At 54.4% G+C, this 23,142-nt stretch overlaps 9 protein-coding genes across 9 annotated transcripts; 6 read left to right on the forward strand and 3 right to left on the reverse strand.

The window, feature by feature from the left end:
* Window positions 1–777: 777 nt before the first annotated feature.
* AYO20_07658 (hypothetical protein) lies at window positions 778–3,523 on the reverse strand (the record flags this gene model as incomplete). Its single annotated transcript, XM_022645943.1, has 2 exons — window positions 778–952; window positions 1,098–3,523. The coding sequence occupies 2 exons, from the start codon at window positions 3,521–3,523 to the stop codon at window positions 778–780; spliced, it is 2,601 nt and encodes an 866-aa protein (XP_022498033.1).
* Window positions 3,524–4,485: 962 nt separating this feature from the next.
* AYO20_07659 (hypothetical protein) lies at window positions 4,486–5,274 on the forward strand (the record flags this gene model as incomplete). The annotated part of the gene is made up of 1 exon (XM_022645944.1): window positions 4,486–5,274. The coding sequence occupies one exon, from the start codon at window positions 4,486–4,488 to the stop codon at window positions 5,272–5,274; it is 789 nt and encodes a 262-aa protein (XP_022498034.1).
* Window positions 5,275–6,722: 1,448 nt separating this feature from the next.
* On the forward strand, window positions 6,723–7,391 carry AYO20_07660 (hypothetical protein; the record flags this gene model as incomplete). The annotated part of the gene is made up of 2 exons (XM_022645945.1): window positions 6,723–6,863; window positions 6,918–7,391. The coding sequence occupies 2 exons, from the start codon at window positions 6,723–6,725 to the stop codon at window positions 7,389–7,391; spliced, it is 615 nt and encodes a 204-aa protein (XP_022498035.1).
* Window positions 7,392–8,180: 789 nt separating this feature from the next.
* On the forward strand, window positions 8,181–10,696 carry AYO20_07661 (hypothetical protein; the record flags this gene model as incomplete). Its single annotated transcript, XM_022645946.1, has 2 exons — window positions 8,181–8,685; window positions 8,796–10,696. The coding sequence occupies 2 exons, from the start codon at window positions 8,181–8,183 to the stop codon at window positions 10,694–10,696; spliced, it is 2,406 nt and encodes an 801-aa protein (XP_022498036.1).
* Window positions 10,697–11,411: 715 nt separating this feature from the next.
* On the reverse strand, window positions 11,412–12,584 carry AYO20_07662 (hypothetical protein; the record flags this gene model as incomplete). The annotated part of the gene is made up of 1 exon (XM_022645947.1): window positions 11,412–12,584. The coding sequence occupies one exon, from the start codon at window positions 12,582–12,584 to the stop codon at window positions 11,412–11,414; it is 1,173 nt and encodes a 390-aa protein (XP_022498037.1).
* A 1,071-nt stretch (window positions 12,585–13,655) lies between these two features.
* Window positions 13,656–15,803, forward strand: AYO20_07663 (L-serine ammonia-lyase; the record flags this gene model as incomplete). Its single annotated transcript, XM_022645948.1, has 1 exon — window positions 13,656–15,803. The coding sequence occupies one exon, from the start codon at window positions 13,656–13,658 to the stop codon at window positions 15,801–15,803; it is 2,148 nt and encodes a 715-aa protein (XP_022498038.1).
* Window positions 15,804–16,760: 957 nt separating this feature from the next.
* AYO20_07664 (hypothetical protein) lies at window positions 16,761–17,216 on the forward strand (the record flags this gene model as incomplete). Its single annotated transcript, XM_022645949.1, has 1 exon — window positions 16,761–17,216. The coding sequence occupies one exon, from the start codon at window positions 16,761–16,763 to the stop codon at window positions 17,214–17,216; it is 456 nt and encodes a 151-aa protein (XP_022498039.1).
* A 234-nt stretch (window positions 17,217–17,450) lies between these two features.
* On the reverse strand, window positions 17,451–18,222 carry AYO20_07665 (hypothetical protein; the record flags this gene model as incomplete). Its single annotated transcript, XM_022645950.1, has 2 exons — window positions 17,451–18,122; window positions 18,184–18,222. 2 exons carry the CDS (start codon window positions 18,220–18,222, stop codon window positions 17,451–17,453), a joined length of 711 nt encoding a protein of 236 aa, XP_022498040.1.
* Window positions 18,223–19,389: 1,167 nt separating this feature from the next.
* Window positions 19,390–22,614, forward strand: AYO20_07666 (hypothetical protein; the record flags this gene model as incomplete). Its single annotated transcript, XM_022645951.1, has 1 exon — window positions 19,390–22,614. One exon carries the CDS (start codon window positions 19,390–19,392, stop codon window positions 22,612–22,614), a length of 3,225 nt encoding a protein of 1,074 aa, XP_022498041.1.
* Between the last annotated feature and the right edge of the window lie 528 nt (window positions 22,615–23,142).

Consider the following 23,142-nt stretch of genomic DNA (forward strand, 5'->3'; position numbering starts at 1 on the left):
GTTATCACATGACCAAATGAATAAGGATGCAGAAGTGAGATATGTTGGCCCAGAGCAAATTCTCTTAGATCTCTTTCTTTTATATTCCCAGACAAAGAATTTCTGAATTTCTCAACGCTATGCTCTCTTCATCTCGGACTTGACGCGCCGCAGGAATGGATGAGCGCCTCTTAGCCGCGTGGTCTTTTGGAGATGGAGTGACATTTCGCGTTGAGAGTCTGTGAAAGATTTCTCTCAAATCTCCGTTTGAACGTTGGATCATTGCGACTTCGTAAGTGTTGCACAGACACACCTCCGCGTGAGGAAATGACTCATGCTATTCATTGCAAACCTTGAGATGATCCAAAAGAGACTTTGTTGTGTTTGTGGGAGGGAAGTGAGATCTTCGCGTCGGCAAACCTGCCTCTTTTCAAATGACACGCTCCCACGCTGCTCCGTCACGTGCCCGATTAAAGCGGCCTCCTTATCGATAACGGTAAGGGATGAAGCATAGTTCGAGGTATATATAATACATATATATATATATAGTACATAGGTAGATCCAAGATCCAAGCCTGCTTGTCCAAAAGTTCTGTCCTGGGTATCGAGTGTCGTGTCGATGAGACACAACGATCAAAGAAAAGAGAGAATCGCTGAGATTATAGAAGCTCCAGGAAGTATTGCTGTAGAGAAATAACACATCAACCGTTGTGGGTTGTGGCAGGCAGAGTAACCAACAAACCAATCAGTCGAGTTTGGATACAAGGGGGAAAGAGACACTCAGTGAGCTGCCTCATCCTAATCCTCAATGTCGTCGATATCTTCAACACCATCATCGGCGTACGGCCGACGTCGGGCATAGCGGGCGCCATTCTGGCCTTCGATGTAGCTTATACCGAGTTCTTGCAACTCCTGAATTTTCCTGAGGCCCACACTCACACTCTCAAACCCTGGTGGTAGGCGGTGACCGGATCTATAGATAGGGCATTAGAACACAGCAATAGACTCGACAGCGCCTGGGGTCATTACGAGAGTGAAAACCAGGATAGACAGAACCCAGCCTGATCAGAGAAAGACGAAACTGGCAGAAAAAACAAGGGGGGAGGATGCAAACTTACTTGAGATAAACCAACTTGATATTGCGTGCCTTGTCCTTCAGTTGCACCTGGGTTCGGTCTTGCAACCTCGGTCCATCCTCGTGTCTGTTGTCTTCTTGCAAGATCCTCGCCCACCGTGTCCCGTGCAGAGCAATCAGTTCCAACAGTCGATCAACCTCCTCCTCCGTATAAGGTCTACGGACTTGGCCGCCTTGTGGAGCATGTAACAACTCGCGAGACATACGCACCCTTTCCTTGGCTTCCTGGCTCACACGGCTGAGTTGGGATGCGGGCAGTCTCTCTAAAGGCAATCTTGATGACCCGAAACTTTCGGGATGAGTTCGAACGGGTGCGCTCGAAGGAGGGAGTCTTCTTTTGGCCGCTGGAATAGGTTCAAGAATTACTCGGCTTGATGGCGATGTCTGTGTACGGGATGGTGCCGGATTTGATGAGATTGGCACTGTGCCCGGGATGGCATCTGGCGATTGTGACCGAATTTGGGTCGGTCTTGAATGCTGGCCTCGATTTGCAAAAGCAACCGCGCGGGTCTTGTCAGAGATACGAGCATCCTTGTTGATAGGTGTGATATGCTCCTCTTCCACTTCGAGGCTCGCACGGGTCGTCAGTAATGGTCCTCTGCTAAAATCACCACTGGCACGAGCTCTTTTTGTTGCCCTCTTATCCGTCTCAAACTCGTCGGGGCCGGCGTCATCTTTGCTTGCTTGAGGTCGTCGACGTTTCAGAGGCTGAGGTGGCGGCGGAGTGTCCCCATTATCAGACGGCTCGTCCCATTCCACCCTCTCTGCCCCCTCTTGGCGGTCGAGCAACGAGGTTTTTTTAGCTTTCTCGTTCTTATTTTCCTTGTCACTCTGTTGATTCTGACGGCGAACAGTCTCTAGGACTATGTTTGTTTGCTGGGTTGGGGCGATCTCTTGGGCAGAGGCGCTAGCTTGAGGAAGAATCGGTACTTGGCCCTCACTTTCATCAATAGCTGCTGGTTGAGTCTCATCCACAACTGGCGATGGAGACTGTGGAATCTCCTGCTCTGGTTCTGGTGGAGTTGGAGACACGTGATGAACTTTGTCTCGGGGATTGCGTGCAGAATGCTTGACTTTGAAAGCCTTGAGTCGGTCAATGTTGGCTTTCATGGCTTTGCCTAACAAAGGCCCTGTTTTCACCTTCTGTGTCGAGCTTGTATATTTGGGATTGGCATCCCCAACATGCTCTGCTTGGTTATGGTCCGCGACAGGGCTCAGCGCTTTGGTTTTAGGATCTGCCAACTCCGACGCTTGAGTGAAACCACCGGCTGGCCCAGCCTCGTCTTGGAAGTCATCAGCAATAAGTGCATCGATGAGCTTCTCTATACCGCCTTTCGAATTGATCATGTCGTCCAGCTCCCCTTTGCGGGCCAGGCTCCATCTGGCCGCCTGCACCACAAAATCTGACCAGAGAAATTGTTGTCTTAGAGCCTCCACGTTAATCCACGGGTGCGCTTCCGTGCTGAAATGCGATCTTATGGAGGACATGCGCGTCATTGCTTTCGCGTACGTCTCCTCATCTGATGAGCCCTTTATGTTATTGTGTTCGTCGTAAAAGACAGACCCGAGAACCTCGTCAGGATCAAACACTTCGTCACCGTGGCTGATCTCGACTTGCAGGATATAGAACTGAGTGAGAATCTCCATATAGAAGTGGTAAGTGTCTTTTACCATGTCATCTGAGAATGGGAACGCGTCGAGATCATGAAATGGTGCTGGGAAGTTATGAAACATAAACTCGAGGTAAGTGCGACGTTCCTCCAACGATCGTCTGAACACCTGGACCAATTGCAATGCGAGATTGGCCAAGTAGAGAACGCCGTCCGGGCGCCAGGGAGTGTTGTTGATCTCGCGCGGTTCACCATCGCCAGCTAATTTGCGTATAATAACTGCTGGAATGATGAAACCCGGGCTACCTCCATACACTTCCACGGTGGTTAAGAGCTGTTCCTCGCGGGACAATAATTTTCGGCAGAGTAAAGGGTCGGATCGCAGCAGCTTTGCACAGATGTCCACGACTCCGTTTTTACCACCACGCTCAAAGATTGAGAAGACGGCGTCCGAGTCATTGCGCAATTTGATGAGATTATCGATGATGGACTCTCGATCCAGGGCATCTAATAGACTCTCCAAGGATGATGTTATGGAGGACCCTTCTGATGAGACGGAAATACTGCTGTTGAAATCCTCAATCTGTTCCGATAGTTGTTTCTCTTCAACGAGAGTGGAAAGACCCTGCTCAACATCTTGCGACGGTTGTTGCGCTGTTGGGGTTTCTCGGGATGACCGCGTCTGACGTTTGTTTTGATTCAGAGACGCGTCGATAACAACACTGAGGGAAGCCGGCTTGGGAGGAGAAATCGGCGAGTCTTTTCGGCTGCTCGATCGGAGCCGCGGACGCGAAGCCATCACGTTGATGTCATGAGATGCGAAGAGTGTTGGAACAGAGAACGAGAATAGCTCTTAGGGTTGATAACCCTAGATGTCATGGGGTTCAAGGCTTCAGCGCAGTTCAACGGGCCATTAAAGTGAAGATACAAAGTTAGCGTGGCGCAGCCTTTGCTTAACTAGGCACCGGCTAAGTTGCCTAAACAGGAGACGCAGAGCCTCGCGGGGTTGTGGCGAGGCTGTAACTGCCTGCGATCCTACCGTATGACAGAGCATCATCCATCTCTGCAGCTGGGTGGCAGCTACGAGTACCTCGACCCCCAGTGACATAGGCGTAACACTAGCGCAGCGCTGTCTAGTCAAACGAATGGTTTATCATGCTCAATGGCTCCACACTCATATTTACACTCGCAAACGTTGGCAGCAACGGAAATTATTACTTCACACCAATTGAACTGATCTCGACCTAGACCTCCAACCCCTTGCAGTCCTCGAATAATGAGACAACTAAGAGTTGTGTGCATGTGGTTGTGTGTACCGCAATGCAAGGAGTCAACAAAATTGGGCTGAGCTGCAGCGCTGATCGCTAGGTCCGAAGCTACTTCAAAAGACGAGTAGGGTTCAAGCAAAACGAGTCCCCATGCCTTTGCCCTTTGTCCGCAAAGCGCTCTAAGCGAGGGCACCACGGGCTTGCGGGGGTTCAGGGACCCTCTACAAGTACCATCGAGAATTGACTCCGCCACCGCGATGTAACCTCCCGTGCCCCCTCAAGTTGGTGGTCGGTGAGCTAGTGTCCTGTGATCTCCTAGCACTGCCTCGTTATGAGCGGACCTCTTTCTCGATATCAAAACTTCATCACCGCCCGTGGTAAACTGGTGGTTTCATTCATCAAGGAAAACCTCACATTTACAATGTCCCGCCGTGACTCTATAGGGCGCCTCAGAGCGGGCGCACAGTCCGACTTAGCGCCACCAAGTGTCAAAATGGTATCCTGTGCCGTTCTACCTCCACGCCTTCCCGCTGGGATGGCTCCACCCACGGGCATCGGCGCGTCAGAAGCCTTCAGTTACGATGAGGCCCTTAACTGGGAACACAACAAAGCCGTACACGAGGAGGAGCCCTCTAGACGCAAGAGTCTATTTCGTAAAGTTGGCCTCACCACGCAACGGAAAAGGCGGGACTCGGAGGATGATCTCCCGCCATTTGTGATGCGTCAAATCCCCTACGATACCTGGCGAAAACATTATGCTAAGGACAGGGATGGCAACTACAGAGGGACGCATGCTCCAGCCGAAGATTGTCTGCTTAAACCAGAGGATGTACAGAAATGGCGCCTTGGGGATCCTCTCACAAACGCGGATAGATGGACTCGAGGCAGAGAGGCGCTCCCTGTGTACTCGGAGGTTTCCGCTGATGGAGCCGTGCCAGAATACCAAGTCGACTACGATAATCCAGACCGCTCTCCGGCCAACGAGGGCATGATGGGCCGAGATGACGACAGGCTTGCAGAATACTTTGACGCGAGCCAGCTGCACGAGGGGAAGCAGCAGCAAACATCACCTACCCAGACGCAAACCTGTGGGCACGTCACGCCCACATCAACATCGCAACCCGGTTCTCGATCCCATGGCCCAATATTCGCCGATGGGAAGACGGCAGAGGAGATCATCGAAGAAGCTCGAAAGAAAGGCAGACCCAAGTTGACGTGGAGACAGAAGCTATCCAACGCTGCCTTGATGACCATGGGCTCGGCATTACCGGGGAGCGTATGAGAAGGCCAGAGACAGGTCAGCCGTACCAACTTGCAAGAAGCCGCTTCCACCCCCTAACCTGAAGTGGAGCAAAAAGACGCATTCCAGGGTTGTGTCAATGCCCTCTGCGTGTTAGCTGCATCGAACGAGTCGAGCAGATACGAATAGCCACTCCAACTCTAGGCTCCTGGGGTCGATATCCTTGCAATACCCACGCGTTTTGCTAGCTCCACTACCAGCCCAACGAGACACCACTTGCGTATCTGTCACCACGATGGGCGCTAATCTGCCAAGGACATGAGGCTTTCACATGGATTCACCCCTTCTTGGGAAATCAGCAGGCCATGGCAATGTCATCAGTCCGAAACGTGTAGGTAGTTCTCAAGAGGCCAAAACACAAAACTATTTTCTCACATGACGCTTCTGCTTGGGATCACTGGCATGTGCTAAGTTCTTGAGCAGGGCCCCTTGCTGCTCGACGAATGGCGAAGAGGGGGCAGGAGGCCCCTTACGTTGTACTCATGCACACCAAATCGATGTTGACTTTTCGGAGGTGGCGTACATGGGCACCACACCTGGAATGCGAGGTCTGTGCTTAGACCGCCCCTAGTTGCCGATAGACTAGGATCGATGTCGTCTTTTACGCTTTACCTTCCGGGGCGGCGGCACAAGCAGCCGTTTCTCGGGGCTTGAAGTACTCCACACGTCGGTCAGAAGCAAAAAAGAGTCACAGAGCCAAATACAAGAGCAAGTTTCTAGAGTTCCCGCATACCCACTTCGTCCCCGGGCTGGATTCCTGGCTTGGGCAATCAAACAGGTGGGTTAGGTTCGAACACCCCATACACTTCGCCTTCAAATGGCACCATCATCTTTGTTGCCACTCTTTCTATATGAACAACAGATCAACTTGACCAAGAGGCGCGATATCGACAACTGCCCAACCACCAAGACAGACGAAGCACGACCCATGGAAGCAAAGTGGCCAATGTTTCTGTTGTTCCGTGCTCGAAGAGGGCGTCTCGGGAAATGCAGGACAAACACCCTCAGAGTTCATCGTCCACCTATAGTGGTGGTTGTCACAGTGGGTATCAGGATCTTCGCTTGACTAGTGGTTCGATACGAACTGTGGAGCGAGCAGCAGGCTTCTCATCACGAGGCACCGGAGTATCTTCCTGCATTGGGTGGCAGCTGGTAGCTTCAATGGTGCTGACCCTGGTCCAGGTGCTGGTATCTCTCTTCCCCCCCCCCCCTCCCCCTGTTGCTCTGATCCGTGCCATGAGGTGTGCCGACTCCTGATCTGAATCGATAAATACTGAGCTGGATTCCGTCTTGGAGCAGAGCTTTTTCCTTCGTTTCCCAAGTTCTCTACTTCTTTCTTTCCTGCTCAAACCTTGCTGCTCGCATCTGAGTAGCACTGACCTGTAGCTTGTGAGAGAGTATATCCACACTCTACTTTTCTGGAGAATCTCATGGCTTTCCGTATCATGAAACGCCCGATTGTCAAACAAGAACCGTCCGCCCCAGCAGGGCCTCATCCCAAGAACCCAATACCTCGCGATCAGATCCCCGAGGCAAGGACCCACGACCGACTTGGGCCTCCCACTCAACCTGTGAGTACACAAGCCTTGATAGTAAAAGACACACTGGGAGGCTAATAAGCTTAGGCAAACCATCACGCTCCCCGAGCTACAGAACGCATTGTCGGTCAGCCGAAGAGCTACGCTGGTGGTGGTGGTGGTGGCAGGCAAACGCTCCGAAATGACGGTACTCACCTGGGCTACGACCCACAGCCAAGTTCCACCCTCAGAAGGGATTTGGACATGGCGGAAGAATCGCTGTCCGTGAAACACACGGAGCTGCAGCAGCACATGCTCTCTTGGGCACGGTATTATCACGATCGAATCCCATGGGCTGAAGGCTGGATGGCGGACCGATGGAGCGAAAGGTTCGAAGAGGACAGATGGAGAGCCGAGAGAATATTCTGCGAAGATGAGGATAAGCGGCTCGCAAGGGAAAAATTTGATAGGGAGACGTCCCTGCAGAGGTCTGAGCGCGACTGGGACGTGCTCCTGGATAGATATGAAGAAGACCGGAGGCAACTCTCAGAGATGCGACGCCTCGTGGAAGAGGACGAATGATGTATCCTCGTCGCGTTGGTTTGATGGATGGATGGATGGATGGAACGACGCGCATCCGTTTTTCTTTATTTCCTTTTGTGTTTGTGTTTTGTGTTTGTGTTTTGTGTTTGTGTTTTGTGTTTGTGTTTTGTGTTTGTGTTTTGTGTTTGTGTTTTGTGTTTGTGTTTTGTGTCTGTCAGATATCATACCAGCCACACAGATTCCTAGGTAGTCAGGTAGGTAGATAGATAGATACACGCCGCTCGTTTATATCCCGAACCAAAATGGAATGCGATGCGAGATTACCACAAACGCTCGCTCTCGCTCTCGCATGGTATGGCATGGCATAGATGGACATGAAAAATATGTAATGTGTCTCTCCAAGGAAGGCGTTGGGTGGTAAGTGCTGGTAGGTTGTCGACTTTGCCTGGACTGACACCCATCAAATCATCCCGAAGAAAGAGTCCTTGTCGAGCTCTCCAGTCCTTTCTCTCTATTATTATGTACTGTGGCGGCGTACAGTACGAGTTGTCTCGGGCCCCTGATTGACCCTTAACGAGGACCTCTGCCCGTCCCTGTACAGACCAGGGCTTGATTGGCGAGGTGGTGAGGTCTAGGGTCGTTTTCGGTCTAGAAGGGTCCAAATTCAAGGGGCCATCAAGAGCTAGCTAACTAGTGACTATTGAGGTACTTCGACCCGTATCTCAGCTATTTCAGCTGGCCTCCCTTGGCCTCCCCGGGCCTGGCTACAAACAAAGAACCTTGAGCTTTGAACTGCGATTGAAAAAAGGAGATCGAGACTCAGAAGATATGCTATGCAGTGCGTGCATCAACGTATTTCGGGAGCAGGACGATACCAACACCAACACCAACACTGTCAACACCATCGACACTATTGATCGCGGCCGACAGAATGAATACCTTGCCCCTGGAAACAGACGAGATGCTCGCTCAGTCTCAGTCTCAGCCTCACGATCACCGTCCCCGTCCCCTGAATCGCCATTCTACAAGGCCACCCACCACAACCTGCCCCGGTTGAAAAAGTCGGCCCTCGATGGCTGCCACCTGTGCGTGTTACTCTGGGCCGCCGCTCCACCCAAAGTCCACGCCTTCTGGGACGAGATACTGCGCGACGACCGGCCCGCGCACTGGATGCCGTGTTTCTTCACCGTCGATCGAGCCGTTTTCTCTCCGCCCGCTCCGAGACCGTCTTCGAAGAGGATTCTGGTCGAGTACAAGTACTTTCTGGGGTTGACGAGGCCCGACGAGCACGCGAAACCGGTTAGGAGACATTTCAGGCTGTTGTGGAGTGAAGGTATAGTCTCTTTCTTTTTTTCTGACATGGTTTTGATTGCCTACGAAAGGACGCCCGTTTCTTGGATCGGGGTTTAATACTATCTTTGTGGGAAACTAACCAGCTATCAGAGGCAGAACCACTCCTACAAAAAGCCCGGATCACGCCTACTTCTCCTACGACCGCGTCTGACGAGAGCTGGAACACGTTCAAGACGTGGATGTGGACATGCATCTCCCAACACAGTCAATGTTCACCCCACTCCCTGAACCTGCGTCGACGACAGCTCCCCAAGCGGCTCATCGAAGTCGGCGAGACAGACACGGTCCGGCTGCGCACGGTCGACAGCATCGGCGACGCCCACGCCATCGAGTACCTTGCACTCAGCCATTGCTGGGGCGCCGCCCCTCCACGGGTCATCCTGACGTCTCGATCCGCGGCCATGCTGTTTGAAGGCGTCGAAGTCGGCACGCTGTGTCGCACGTTCCGCGACGCCGTCGCCGTGACGAGGCGGTTCTGGGACGAGTTCGCCGTGCGGTACCTGTGGATCGATTCGTTGTGCATCATCCAGGATTCCGCCGAGGACTGGAGACACGAGTCGGCCAACATGGGCGACATCTACCAGAACGCATTCTGCACGCTGGCCGCCACGGCCGCGGCGGATGGGGACCGCGGCTTCTTTTCAAACCGCGACCCTCGTCTGATCCATCCCTGCGCGGTGCCTGTGGTGTCCAATACCGGGGAGAAAAGGTCCATGTACTGCGTCGACCACGAGGACTGGAATAAGAACGTCTCCCAGTCACCCTTGAATGGCCGTTCGTGGGTTCTCCAGGAGCGACTCCTGTCGCCGCGCGTGCTGCATTTCGGGGCTAGCCAGCTGTACTGGGAGTGTTCGGGGCTCGAGGCTTCAGAGGCATTCCCCGTGGGATTCCCACACGGGATGGGCGAGCAGTTTAAACAGCTGTTGCCGTTCTCGGGACTGCCGACCAACATGGAGCAGAAGCAGCAAGGAATAAGTCCCGGCGGCAGCGGCAGCGACAGTGACCTTCACAATCGTCATCATCGTCAACGTCGTCGCCGCCGCGACGGCCCTTACGGCATCTGGGACCAGGTCATGGAAACATACTCAGCCGGCCAATTGAGCAGACGCACCGACAGGCTCGTCGCGCTGTCGGGGATTGCGCGCAAACTGCAGCGTCGCCTGATGCGGAACGATACATACCTCGCCGGTCTGTGGAAACAGGATCTCCCCCTTCAATTGCTCTGGGATGTGCGGGAGGAGGAGGAGGAGGAGGGTCACCATCACCATCACCATCACGGCCATGACCATAAGGACGCCCGGATATCCCTGACCGCAGCGTCCAACATCAATACCACTACCACCAATGGGTACATCGCGCCCAGCTGGTCATGGGCTTCCCGCCTCGCGACCGTGCCTTGCGACGCTGACCCGTGGTCCTCGCCGTCCACCACCACGCTGATCGACGTGACGGGCGCGACCGTTGTTCCTCTCAACACCACTCACGACACTCACAACAATGGTGGCGGTAGTGGCGGCGACCACATGTCCCAACTCCGCGCCGGCCACATCCGAGTTTTGGGGACACTTGTGCGCGTTTCCCTCTCACGCACCCACCAACCCGGATCGGCGATGCCAGGTCTCGCCCTGAAAATCAACCACCGCACCGTCTCCGCCGCGATCTGTCGCCCCGACGACACCCTCAGCCTCAGTCCCACGACCTCTTTGCCCTCTGTTCTCTATTGTCTCCCCATCCTGCGCGGCTCGCGCAACGGCGTCCCGCGGTATAGAGGGCTCTTGCTCGTCCCCTGCTCGGGCGCGGGCGCGGGCGCGGGTGCAGGTGAGATGCAGTTCCGCCGCTGGGGGACGTTCACGGCCGACGCGCCGGGGGATGAGTTCTCGGGTGGGGAGGCGCATGCGAATGCGATGGCGCGGTGCGAGGGGGTGGTTGGGGCGTCTTCTCCGGAGATGGGGATGGGGATGGGGAGGAGATATGAGATTATGATTATATGAGAAACTCTCTACATTATTACGTTACATAGTGGGAAAAATTGGGGGGAGAGGGGGGGATGGGTGGCTGCCCGAATGGCTCGTGGAATGTGTCGACGTGTGGTATGTATGGGGAAATACACGAGGGCATCTACCTGCGTACCTACGTATGAGGAATGAGGTTACGAATGAGGTATGAGGTATAACCAGGACTTAGGACATTCCAACCTGCATGCAATTCAAGCAACCAAGCAAGCAAGCAAGAAAGCACACAAATTCTCACCACTCCGTACAAGGACAACTGAGTTCCACCAGTCCCTAAGACTTCCTTGATATGGTTTTGTGGTATATTCATTACCCAAGTCCAAAGGACCCTTCACCTTTTCCGTCGAGCATTATATAGATATATATACACTGACTGACCCATTCACTCTCACTAACTCACTCATTCACTCACCAACTCACCAACTCGCTCACCAAGTCCCTCAAGTTTCATGTTAATAGATGCTCACGAGTCAAGGATTTCTGCCCCGATAATGTCTGTCATAGCTTCATTCGAAACGGTATCCACACATAGCCCATATCCCATATCCTAATTGACCCATTGCCAGCGCCGTCGCCCGTTGTCGTTGCCGTTTCCGTTTCCCAGAGCCCAACCCAAACAAGCCCAGGCTCTCCCGCTGCCCAAAAGCAAAAAGACATTTTCTCGACACACACACACTCTAACACACTCCTACACTCACGCTTCCCCGTGCCTGTCGGTCCCGCGCAGGGGCTGCCACTCGTCTGTGCGGCTCAAAGACCCCCGTTTCCAAGGACGGCTGAGACGCTCACCAAACGACATGCTCCCGCTCCCCGAGGGTGCTTCCATGGGTATGAACTCCGGTCCGCCGTGGGCGTGATGAGAGTCCTGTCGCCAATCGCCCAGCACCTCTCGGAGCCCGCTCAGCTCGTACATGACGATCACGCGGCACACCAGGGTGGAGGCCAGGTATCTCCCCACGACGGCGGTGGCGTCGCTGGTGGAGATGAATATGAGGCTCGAAAAGACGAGCGTCCCGTACACGATGTGCAGCACGGTGCCTGTGGCGGTGAACCACGAGAGGAAGATGTACAGGTACGTCTCTTCCTTGATCTCCAGCTGTGCCGCTTGTTTTCGCGAGGCCGAAGGGGTGAATTCCGCGCACAGCATCTGCCACAGCCCTGTCGGTGGCTTCTCACTCGGTCGGATGGAGATCCGGGTTCGACAATGGACCGACCAGGTGCCAAAGAAGTGTACGGCAACGGCCAAAAATGCCCAGAGGGCCGGGAGGTATGCGGTCTCTGGCGCAAAGGAGCAGATGGTCTGGATGCAGATCTCGTAGCTCACAAAGGCCAGGTTGACGACGGCGGCAGCTGCCATGACGTACTGGAACACAGAGATGAGAAACCCCGACGACCAGCCCATTCGCTTGATCCGGATGGTCTTGGGTTTCCTCTCCAACAGCTCCGTGGTGTCAATGTAATCGAATGTGCGGATGGGCGAGACGGCTGGTGCCCCAGCTGCGAGCAGGAAGGCCAGAAATGGTCGTCGCAGAGCTACTAGGCCGACTTCCACGGTGGTGGACCCAACAAGACCCAGGGTCGTCGGTAGTAGACCTAGCAGCACAGCAGCGGCCGCCATGTTGGACTTGCGTGTTTCGTTCAGATTCTCCAGAATGCAATCGATGACCGGCGTGACATATTCGCTCAGATAGTCCTTCGGGGCGACCTCGTGCAAGTAAGTCCGGTACTCTTCCTGACAATTATCTTCCATGATTTGCTCAAAGACCTTTCGGTACTGGCCATACCAATGCGTGAAATGGACGGCAGCAGTGGATGTCGAAACCAAAGAAACAAACACCAATAGAAAGAAGCACAAACGCAATGCCATTTTGGGCGGCAAGATCTATTAACCTTTGGGCATGAGTTTCTGGCTCCCATCAACGAGACTTCGGGCTGAAGCCTGAGGATATATGGCCAGAGCTCGCACCGTTCCACGCCCCGGTGGACTTATTTTTGTCCAAGGTGCAAGCAAAAAGAGTGATAGGTGTGTCGGCGGAGCACACCTCACGCACACCTGGGCTGCTTGCAACATATCGAGCCATTGGTTGCGACTCAGTGCGAGGGCCGGTCGCAGGGTAGTTCGATGGCTGCATAGGCGGATCTCCGTCGTGGAGGCCTGAGCGAGCAATGACTGATGTGTCCATGCATGCTGAGAAAGAAACGTCGAGGTGGGAGGCCAAACGCGGGGCTCATGTGGTTTTGGGGTGGTTTCTGAACCAAACCGCCCCCAACCTGCAGCGAAAGGCGATGGCGGCGTGGTGGGGGTGGTACAAGCTCGTAGAATGAGCCTCCCTCGCTAAACAAACAGCACTGCTCCAATTCGGCAGCTGGAATGATGGTGTTTCGGCGTCCAGGGCTGGAAAATTAGGTGGTTGGGAGTCGAGGAGTGAAGCGTCCACCAGGGGCGTCTGGTGCACCAGTCCATGACATAATCGCCCCCTTTTTGAGGCTGAATCACTTTGTGGTCTTTGTTTTGACCATGCAAGCCATGGTACCGAGCACAGAGAAGAGACTCTTGTCACCCTTTCCCTTTCTTGGTAGCTGTCGAGCGGTTAACGGCCTAGGGCCCCATGCCGAAACCGGTACGCGCCTTGTGCCTCGAAGAATGTCACATATGGACGCTGTCAGAGAGATGAAATAATAGTGAGTCACTCGGCAGCCAATGGTTGAGCGTCAAAATGCCTGCGCATGTCAATGGGCGCAGCCAGACCTTTTTTTCCCCGCCTGCGGGCCGCACCCACTCATCTTCCACCCTTTGATAATCCACAATGCCGACCGCCACAGCACCTTCTAAAGCTATCCGTTATCACCACATCAAAATACTTGATTCCTTTATTTGCTAGTCTACGGTCCAGCCATCGCCTGTGTCGTTTCTTTCCCCGCAGGTCCTTTCGCGGCCATGAAGCGCGCAGGCTGGCAGAGGATTGTCCTGCTGCGGTCGAGTGGGACTTCAACCCGGGGCCTGGGCGGACATCTGATCAGACCAAGATATGGCTGCGTTGAACCAACTCGGGGTCGTTCGCGTTGGGCCACCAAACATCCAGTCATACTCGGGACACAACATTTCCGTCCGTTCAGTACAGGGCCACAGAGACAGTATACCGACGACGACGGCGAAGATGATGCTGGCACGTACAGTGAGGCGGATTACGAACACGCCGTCATCTCCACGTTCGATCTCTTCTCGATCGGCATTGGGCCGTCGTCTTCACACACTGTCGGTCCCATGCGCGCGGGCAACATCTTTGTCGCGGATCTCGTGGAAGCCAACCTCCTGCATCGAGTCCATAAGATTCGCGTTTCCATCTACGGCAGTTTGGCTCTGACCGGCGAAGGACACATGACGCCGTCGGCCCTCCTGCTCGGCCTGGAGAGTGCGGACGTGGAGACAGTCGACACTTCATACGTGCCGAAGCGGTTTATCGAGATCAAGTCGACCAAGAAACTCTTCCTGGGCCAGGGCCTGCCGGGTCACAAAGGCAAAGAGATTGCCTTTGACTACGAGCGCGACTTCATTTGGGAATGGGCCAAGAAACTGCCCCTACACAGCAACGGCATGCGTCTGATGGTTTTCGACGCCGAAGGGGACATGTTGGCGACCAATGATTTCTTCAGTGTCGGGGGCGGCTTTGTCGTCAACGGCGCCCTTTCTAATAATGCGGCTGCCAACTCAGAAGATCTGGTCCCGCCGGATAATAATGGCTCCTCAGAAGAGTCCCACGATCTAGCAACTCAAGATTCAGGGCACCATCCGGCTGATCTGACAGAGAACATGTTCTACAAGGAGATTCGTCGAGCAGATGCCGCGGGAGATCGGAAGACAGGGCTCGGGATCAAACTCCTGGACGGAGGCAGTGTATCTGACGAGGTTGGCTTGGAATCCACGGGAAGCGCCCTCTCGACCACGTCGACTGGTCCCACGGACATCGAGGCCGAAGGCGCCCGCACCTCTGGCCCTCGTCAACCTCGCTATCCATTCCGCGACGCTGCCAGCTTACTACATCTGTGCCACAAACACAACCTGACCATTGCACAGCTGGTGTTTGAAAATGAAAAGAGCCACGGGAATTCCGAGGAAGAAGTATATCGGAAGCTGTTTCGGATCTGGCGGGTCATGGATGAGAGCATCCTCGAAGGTGTACAGGCACCGCTCGACTCGACGCTGCCGGGCTCGCTCAAGCTGCATCGACGTGCCCCGGCGTTGTACCGGCGACTGACGAGAGGTCTTTATCCTTCACACACACAAGGAGCCCAAGATGTCGATCCTGCGGGCACCCTTCCTTCGAACACGCCCAATGCATCACTACCACACGGGACAGCTGCAATGGTGACTCAGGTACACAATCGCACTGGCATGCGACGGGCACCCCGCGTCCATGGTGCTCTCGATCATCCCATCCCACCGCCTCCAAAGCGCCGCACCACGTTCCCCGCTATGGACTACTTGACCGCGTATGCCATTGCTGTCAACGAGACCAATGCGGCGGGAGGGCGAATCGTGACGGCGCCCACGAACGGGGCGGCGGGCATTATCCCTGCGGTGCTCAAGTACACGATTGAATTCATCAGCGACGACCCCGAACGCGACGTGCCGACCTTCCTGCTGACGGCGGCGGCCATCGGCATGCTGTACAAACGGGGGGCCACCATCTCCGCCGCCGAGGGCGGGTGCATGGCCGAAGTCGGGGTCGCGTGTTCGATGGCGGCGGGCGCGTTCGCGGCGTGCATGGGCGCGAGTCCCGAGGCGGTCGAGCAGGCCGCCGAGATAGGCATCGAGCACAACCTGGGCCTTACATGCGACCCCATCGGCGGCCTGGTGCAGGCGCCGTGCATTGAGCGCAACGCCCTGGGCGCCATCAAGGCAATCTCAAGCGCCAACCTGGCCCTCAGCAGCGAGACCGGCACGCAAAAGGTGCGTCTGGACGACGCCATCCGCGCCATGCGCCTGACTGCCCGGGGTATGAGGAACGAATTCAAGGAAACGAGTCTGAGTGGGCTGGCTACGAGCGTGCCGCTTCATATTCCCGTCAGCGTGCCCGACTGTTGAGTGAATGCGTCAAGATGAGTTGAGTCTTGTCAAATTGATGGGTGTGATTCGATTCGATCAGATGCCCAACAAGGCTCGTCGATTGACCTTGCTTTGGGACCGCGCGTAACATCGCTTCGCCATTGTACATGTTCTCGTCCAATCACTCGGTGTTGCGCGCGCAGGATAGATAATGTGGGCCGGAAAAGAAAAAGCGATAGAATAAAGGGGCTTTGTCCTTTTTTGGGCTGGGTAGGTACAGTAGGTACCTAAGGTGCTCTGGTATGTCAAAATATCCAGTGATTGGAGCTTTATCAAAGTACGGGATCTGTAGTGATGTACTTGTGGGTGCATCTATACACAACAACGGTGAATGCAGTTGAAGTGGGGGATTTGTGATCTAGCCTCATGTGTGGATCCTACCTCCTTGTACGAGGTAGTCATTTCTTTCGTTGAATTGCCTTAGATGTCGATACTGAATGCGGCAGTCAAATCAACGCGGGAGGCATTAGCACCACAAACTCTCCAATTTTGTCTTTCCAGAGACACGAAGATATCTCCATGCCACTTCATATGTGCCTCGTACTTGTTACGGGACCGCGATCCGCAGCACGTAACGAGGATGACGTCATAGGTTCAGGTACAGATGCACTGGCATCATTGATCTGCGCAAGGAAGAGAAATCGCTGATGACGGAGAGTAGATGGGATTGAAATGAATGACGATGAATTGAGGGGGAGGGGGGGGGGGGGCTCTACTACCTTCATTTCCCTCTTGACTGCGATTTTTTCCAACCTTTCCCTTTAGCTACTTATTCAACGTACTGAGTCGAGCCGAGTTCAAAGCATTCCACACGACCCAGCATACCTTGTCTAGAGACGAATAGCACGTCTCCAAAAACCTCCAACGAGCAAGCTCCCCTACTGAGTTCCTCCGAGATCGTGTACATCTTCCAAAAACACATTCGAAAAAGAAAAAATGCCGCCCCGTCTCCCTCGACGACACCTACTGTCCCTGGCACGCCCGTTCCGTCCAGCGACCCCCATTACCTCTCGACTCCGACCCATCTCCACGACCCGCCGCGTCCTGGCCGCGAACCAAGACCCCGACGGCCACCCGCATCCGCAGCGCGACGCGCAGATGGACCGCGAGAAGATGAACCCCGAGGCGAACGAGTACTCCAAGTCCGGGACCGACGACGCCTCGGCAGCCAACGAGGAGGCCGCGTTCAACCCGGACATCACGGACCCGCAGGAGGCCAAGAAGAAGGCCGGCGAGGGGAACCAGGTCAACCCGCTGGACGCGAGCCCGGCGAACCCGGACATCAGCCAGGGAACGGCCGAGGAGGAAGGCGGCGCGAAGAAGAAGATGTCCGAGGGTGGCGGAGGGAGAAAAGGTGGAGGCGAGGCGGGGAAGGGCGAGCAAAGTACTTGAAAAAAGATGCTCCGGGTCTGTGAGTCTGTGAGACTCGTTTCGAGAACTTCAAATGTGGGCTAGAGCAGCAGTGTGACGTTGTACATACTTAACGATTGGGAATATTCAGATCGATGAAAAAGAAAGGAGTTGATTGTGTATTGTCCTCCAAAAACGCACGCACATATGGGTATCATTCCACCTTTGCAAATTATCCTACACTTCCACCCTTGACCGCAACGAACCACCCCTCGGTCAAACTGACTTCCATTCCTTGTCCCCAAGACGGAGGATTTCCTTTTGGTCAATCACCCACACTTTATCCTTGACTTCTCCCTTATCAGCCTTGATCGCTGCAGCGATGGCCGCTTTGGCAATGACTTCTGCGTCTTGAGCCCAGGAGTCCTTCAAGGATCGATTGAGTCTGCCCAGTCCCGAAGCGAGGCTTTGGAAGAGCCCTTCCGCGAAACGGTGCTCCTGGCGCTTCCCCATGATCAGGCCCGGGCGGAGGATGATGGTGTGGTCAAAGTCGAGAGCCTTGACGTGCTCTTCGATCTCGCCCTTCATCTTGGGATACCCGAAAAACGAGTGCGGGTCGGCGCCACCGGAGGAGATCAGGACGTAGGTCTTGGTGCCTGCCTCCTTGGCCGCTTTGGCCAGCTCAATGTTCAAGTCGTGCTCGAGCTTGTACTGTTTGTCGAACCCTCCAGCGGCGGCGCGCGTCGTGGCGAGGCCACAGAAGAGCACGGAGGCCGGCGGAGACAGCGACGATACATGCGCGGCCCACTTTGAGGTGTCCTTCTCGATGAACTCGTTGACCGGGATGGATTCACCGGTCGCAGCAGGCGGAGATCGTCGAGCGATGACCTCGATGCTGGAGAATTGAGACGCTGGGTTGGTTCTCAGAGTCGATAGAATGAAAGAGCCCTGTGTTTCGCGGTGTTAGCAGTGTATCCGTGATGGCCATGAACAGGTGGCCGGAACATACCACGAGACCCGTGCTACCGAGAATAAGTGCTTTCGCCATGTTTTCTTTTCTTCAGAGTTGATGGATTAGAGAATCAAAAAGCCGCTGAAAAGCTCCCTTTTCTGGGTGTTCTGATGTTTATTTGAGGTCTGTTTGGCCGAGTCGCCAAAGGCGCCCCAAAACCGGCCGGCAGCTTCCGTGGTGTTGTCGTGAGGTTTGGCGAATCACGAAGAGCCTCTTTGACGGCGCCCAAACCACCGACTCAGGCAACAACCAAAGTCGCGGCAACGATTCCATAAGAGGTTAGTCAATCTTGGCAATTATCACGCCGTTGTCTCGAACTCTTTCTCCTCCCTGCGTCTCTTAATTCCGGTTTCCTGAACGTCTGTGCGTCTTGTCGACAGGTCAAGTCTGTCTCCATTTCCGCAATTTTCGACATTGGACTGGTCAACCATGAGACAATGGTGACTAGGTCGATGCTCCTTCTCAACGCGATGCAATGCCCTAAAGATTCATCTATGATGTTCCCTCTGCTCGGCCTCTGGTATCGGCGATAGGCTTCGTGATGTCAGCAAGCCGGCTCAGCCTGCCAGTTGCTGACAGTCATCGATATCCACTCCTTATCACCAATACACCTCGGATGCTCTTAAAAGTGGTTTGTTTGAGACACATTTACCTATATGATGTCGAGTGAGCGTTCTGAGCACTCAGACTGCACATGCATGTCCCGAGGAAGACCAAATGTGAGTGATTGAACTGGATGGATATTGCCCCGTCTAGACACAAGATTCGTGTCGGCGCTGCTGTCCGAGACGGTTTTATCATGTTGTACCATCAGCTTTCGAGCAACTTCTTACACTGTCTACAACATCTCTTTCTACAATGACCGAAAGGCTACACCGACTTGTTCAGCCTCGTAGCCCAATTGGGAAAGACGGGCAAGCCGCTTATTGGTGGACATGCCGTTCAGCCTCGCGCCACGTGACGGTGATCCAGATCTTCTTTTTCTGCGCTAGTGGAATTGCGTGATCGACCCTCCACCAATTTTTCCCTCCGACGGCATGTTTTCTCACTGCCGATCGATAACGCCATTCAAAAAATGAATGAGGTGGATGGAACTCGGTCGGCAGTCGGCCCTCGAGGGTCTATTCATTGTAAATGCGTTCTCCAAGGTAGGTTCGCCTCTTTTCATTCCTCACCTCTGTCTGTTCTGTGAATCTCGCAATCATGCGTCTTGAACTGCCCTCTTCCAATGGACCAGCGCCGGGGAGCGACTCCAAGACGGCCTCGCGTGCCTCAAGGAACCTCCCCTTCGGCCAGGCGCCGTCCCTGTCCTCAGTCGCCGGCCCTACCTATGTGACTGCCCAGATCCTCGTCCAGCAGGTCGCCTACGCTCTGTCCGACAAGATCTTCTCCTACTCTCCAGAGACCTTTGATCTCGACGTGGCCGCAAAGTCGTGGGCAGAGGCACAAGAGGCGAACATTAATGGCTACACCACTGGGGTGCACCAGATGCAAATTCGGAATGGAGCAGGATCAATTGCCCTCGGTTACATGTTCTCCAAGGACTTCGACCTGAAGAAGAGACACATTCCTCAAGGGCTCCTTGCTCCGACGTCAGCCCTGGAGTTCTTGCGACCTGTATTGGATCAGCTGTCCCTGCTGTACTCCGTCAGCAATCCATTCGTGGCTCATGTGGCGGCCCTCGACTACGAGGGCGACAAGAATGGTGGTCTGGTCTCAGATTATGTCTCTGCTTTGTCTGCGGCCGAGGATCTAGGTCTGGCTTTGGTTGCTAGCCAATCCGCATACGAGACGCAACATATGTCGCTGCTTGCCACTCTGCTGGCTCAAGACCTACCCACACTCCACGTGTATGATGGTCTGAGAATTGGGAGAGAAACCACCAGGGTCATTGACATCCTGGACAAATCTGGTTTGGGCAGTGCATACACCTCCATCCTGGCCTCAATCTCGGATGAGGATAGAAAGCATTTGAACGCCGAGGGGAAAGCATTGAAGACTCTCCGAGCTCTTAACGACGAGCTTGGAACGGACTACAAGCCATTTGAGTATTTTGGCCATGAAAACCCCGAGGTCGTCCTGGTTACATTCGGCTCGGTCGAGTCTTCGCTAGCCGCACAGGCAGCATCGGTCCTGGCCCAAACCGGTAGCAGAGTTGGAGCCATCAATGTTCGACTGTATCGACCGTTTGCGGAGGAACAGTTCTTGAAGCTCATTCCCAGAGGCGTGAGGACGGTCGGTGTCCTCGGTCAGGTCACCGACTCGCAGGCTGTGCAGGAGGCTGGCGTACATTCCCGACTTTACGAGGATGTGCTTGCGGCTGTCTCCTACGGAGTGGGACTCCATGACCGTCCAGAAGTGCAAGAGCTGAAATATGCCCGGGCTGAACGATGGACACCCGCGTCCATCGCATCGCTCTTCCAGATGCTTCTAGGTAAGGCTGCGGACAACCAAGGTATCACTACATTCTTGGACAACTCTGTGCAACGTTACACTTTCTGGAATATCGACGACGCCGCAGCTGCATCTGCAGCCAGCTACTTGGCAGAGGCGCTTGCTACTGAGTCGGCCCAGAACGTCACAGTGAACACCACCCACGACAACTCTATCCAGGGAGGTATTCACCGAGTCGATATCCGAAAATCTCCCAGAAGCCTTGATGCAGCATATCCCATTACCTACGCCAACACTGCTGTGGTCACAGATGTCAAGCTGCTCGAGCACATCGACGTGGTCCAATCTGTTCAACAAGGCGGCAGCATTATTCTCCTCTTGCCTGGTGTCAAGGACGAAGATGTGGAGAAGAAACTCCCTGCAGCATTCAAGAAATTGATTGCTGAAAAGGGAATCAATCTTTACCTGATCAACGCTGCCAACACCGCTCTCCCCACCGAAAACCCCGAACTTGAATCGCTGATAGTCGAGGCCGCCTTTGTCCGGGTTGCATTGCGAAACTCCGAGGAGACTGGTCTACAGAAGCTCGCAACTATCCACAGTGATCTCGAGACCCTTAAACAGGTGGCAGCTGACCTCGAGAAGACTCTACGCCAAGTTGAGGTCCCCAAGGAGTGGGCAGAGGTGGAGGAAGAGGAAAAAGCCGCATTGCCCACCAACATCTCTCCAAACAGCCTGACGTCCTTTGACAAGGCAGAGGAAGAGCCACCATCCCTCCTCCGCAGTTGGCAAAAGGCAGCCAAAGGCCTCCTTTTCAAGGAAGCTTACAATGCTTCGAACGTCCTCCGTCCTGACCTGCCTGTGAAGACTTTCACAGTCCACGTCAAAGAGAACCGTCGCCTGACTCCCTTGACCTACGACCGCAACATCTTCCACATCGAGTTCGACCTCGGCAGCTCCGGCCTCAAGTACGACATTGGCGAGGCCCTTGGTATTCACGCCGAGAATGACCATGACCAGGTCATGGAGTTCATCAAGTGGTACGGGCTCAACGCCGAGGACGTCGTGGAGGTTGCGTCGCGTGATGATCCGAGTATCTTTGAGAATCGCACGATCTACCAAGCGCTGATGCAAAATGTGGACATCTTCGGCCGTCCACCGAAGAAGTTCTACGAGGCGCTGGCAGAATTTGCCGACGACGAGAATGAGAAGAAGAACCTGTTGACATTGGCCGGACCAGAGGGCTTCAAGGAGTTCCAGAGGAGGGCCGAAGTTGACACCGTCACGTTCGCAGATGTCCTGCTCGAGTTCCCCTCTGCGCATCCGTCGTTCCACGACATCGCGCGGATCGTCTCGCCGATGAAGCGACGCGAATACTCGATCGCCTCCTGCCAGGCCGTCACTCCGACCTCGGTTGCCCTCATGGTCGTCGTGGTGAACTGGGTCGACCCCAAGGGCCGCGACCGCTTCGGCCAAGCCACCAAGTACCTGTCGAGTCTCAAGGTCGGGGCCCCCGTGACCGTCAGCGTCAAGCCGTCCGTCATGAAGCTGCCGCCCAAGTCGACCCAGCCGATCATCATGGCGGGTCTGGGCACGGGTCTCGCGCCGTTCCGGGCCTTTGTGCAACACCGCGCGATGGAGAAGGCGCAGGGCAAAGAAATCGGTTCCGTCCTGCTGTACATGGGCTCGCGCCACCAGCGCGAAGAGTACTGCTACGGCGAAGAGTGGGAAGCGTACCAGGCCGCGGGAGTCATCACGCTGCTCGGCCGGGCTTTCAGCCGCGACCAGCCCCACAAGATCTACATCCAGGACCGCATGCGCGAGACCCTCGACGACATCGTCAAGGCCTACATCAAGGAAGACGGCGCCTTTTACCTGTGCGGCCCGACATGGCCCGTCCCCGACGTCACCAACGTGCTCGAGGAAGCCATCGCCAAGGACGCAAAGGCGAGCGGAGTCGCCAAGAAGGTCGACACGACCCGCGAGATCATGAAGTTGAAGGACGAAGGGCGATACGTGCTCGAGGTGTACTAAAATAAAAAGAGAGCGCGCGTGCGATGTCCTTGAGAGAGAGGGGGAAAAGTTTCTTATCTATCATATCTAGCGACTTGGTGGACACGTCATATCTGATAGCGAATACATTAGAACAACAAAGCAAATTGCATAGACATTTACCGAGACTGAGACTGAGACAGAAACAGAGACTGTGACTTTAGCAAGCGTTTTTCAAGTTGATAAACCTGTACATGTAATGTCGGTAACAAGCAAATTACACGATGTGCTCAGTACTCGTATATGACCACCTATACAAACACACACACTCACGTGTTATATCCCTGTATACTTATACCTATACTTATACCTATACACTTAGGTAATGTACTTAGTATTGATTGTGCTATGCAAACTGGTAGGTCAGGAGGAGAGGAGAGAAGAGAGTCTAGCCTCGACACAGCCTGAACCGTATCATTCATGCTTTTCTCTCAGAAATATCTTTTCTTTTCTTGCTCTAAAAATTCTGGTTCTCGCTTTCTGCTACTTTTTGAATCCAAATTAAAATCG

The sequence above is a fragment of the Fonsecaea nubica genome, assembly GCF_001646965.1.
Source record: "Fonsecaea nubica strain CBS 269.64 chromosome Unknown Scaff55, whole genome shotgun sequence".
Taxonomy (NCBI): domain Eukaryota; kingdom Fungi; phylum Ascomycota; class Eurotiomycetes; order Chaetothyriales; family Herpotrichiellaceae; genus Fonsecaea; species Fonsecaea nubica.